We start from the raw sequence: 1195 nt of genomic DNA on the forward strand, positions 1-1195 counted from the left end.
TCTGCTGTGTGTGTGTGTGTGTGTGTGTGTGTGTGTGTGTGTGTGCGAATTATATTTTGTGTACATTTTTATTTCTTTCTCTCTTCTTCAGGTTTGTGTGCGACATCAGTTGCATGATTTAACCTTCTGTTTCTTATTTGGAAGGCTGGGGGTCAAGGAAGGACCACCCCCCTCCCAAAGAAAGAAAAAAACCTAACAAATGTGGTGGTAGGGGTGGGGCATTGATTTACAATTCTATTTGAGAAGTCCACGGGAAAAACGGGTAGGCCTATACAGCAGTACGCTGACAAAACGCCGTTTTCCTATTCACAGTAGGTTCGAGTAATCAGCTTTTTTCGTTTTTCCTCTAATAGTTATATCGCACAGCACATCAACGTTTGATCTCACACCCTGAAGAGATAAATTATTCCCTGTGCTAAACAGATATTATAAGAAAACCAAAAAATCTCTGATTTCTCTAAACTACTGTGAATAATAAAAAGAGCGTTTTGTCAGAGTACTGCAGTATAGTGTCAAACTGGAAGATGATGATTGTAACACAAAGAGTAAGCGCTCTTTAGATTTACAAGTGATTGGAGCGTTATAATACATAAAAAGTCCAGATACCATAAATTGACCAAAAATCATCAATTTAAAACCAGCCCACCTCCCCCTAGAGAGTAGAGAGACAGAACAAGGGACAACAACTTTACCTTCGATTTTCTCAAAATATCATTTTTAGCGGATAGCCCCATTGTTTTATGTTTTAGTAGAGGTTTTACGACGCTCGCAACTGCATAAGGTCATATGAGCGCCAGAAGAATAGAGGTGTTACAAGAGAGTAACAAACATAAAACAGAAGGAGGGGGATCGGAACGATAGATGTTTGATAGGAAAGAAGGAGCAAACCACACCAGAGCACCCGCCAACCATCCACAGCCCCCTTGTGCTTTAAAAAGCGACCAACTTTACTTTACATTATACATGTATGCATAGCTGGTGTGACGTCACTGTCTCGCTATCCTTCAGGAGGGGAGGTAAGCTGTTCGAGGGAGGTCTTCGCGGAGAGTTCCAGAAACCAACGACGAGCAAAGGGTACGACCCCGGGGAGGAGGCAGACAGCGAGGGAGAGGACGAGGATGGACAGAAGAAGGAGTCGAGAGGAGGAGGAGGGGAAGGAATACCGAATCCTAGTCAGAAAAGTACAAGAGGTAAG

At 42.9% G+C, this 1195-nt stretch overlaps 1 protein-coding gene across 1 annotated transcript in view; it reads left to right on the top strand.

The window, feature by feature from the left end:
- LOC101862394 (velvet complex subunit 2-like) overlaps window positions 1–1181 on the top strand; it is a gene marked incomplete at its 3' end in the record, with an annotated part of 28695 nt that extends 27514 nt beyond the window's left edge. The window contains exon 6 of the mRNA XM_005113307.1: window positions 1009–1181. Within this exon, the coding sequence (XP_005113364.1) occupies window positions 1009–1181 (173 nt within the window). The remainder of the gene's footprint in view (window positions 1–1008) is intronic.
- Window positions 1182–1195: the final 14 nt, after the last annotated feature.

The sequence above is a fragment of the Aplysia californica genome, unplaced genomic scaffold, assembly GCF_000002075.1.
Source record: "Aplysia californica isolate F4 #8 unplaced genomic scaffold, AplCal3.0 scaffold01894, whole genome shotgun sequence".
NCBI classification, from domain to species: domain Eukaryota; kingdom Metazoa; phylum Mollusca; class Gastropoda; order Aplysiida; family Aplysiidae; genus Aplysia; species Aplysia californica.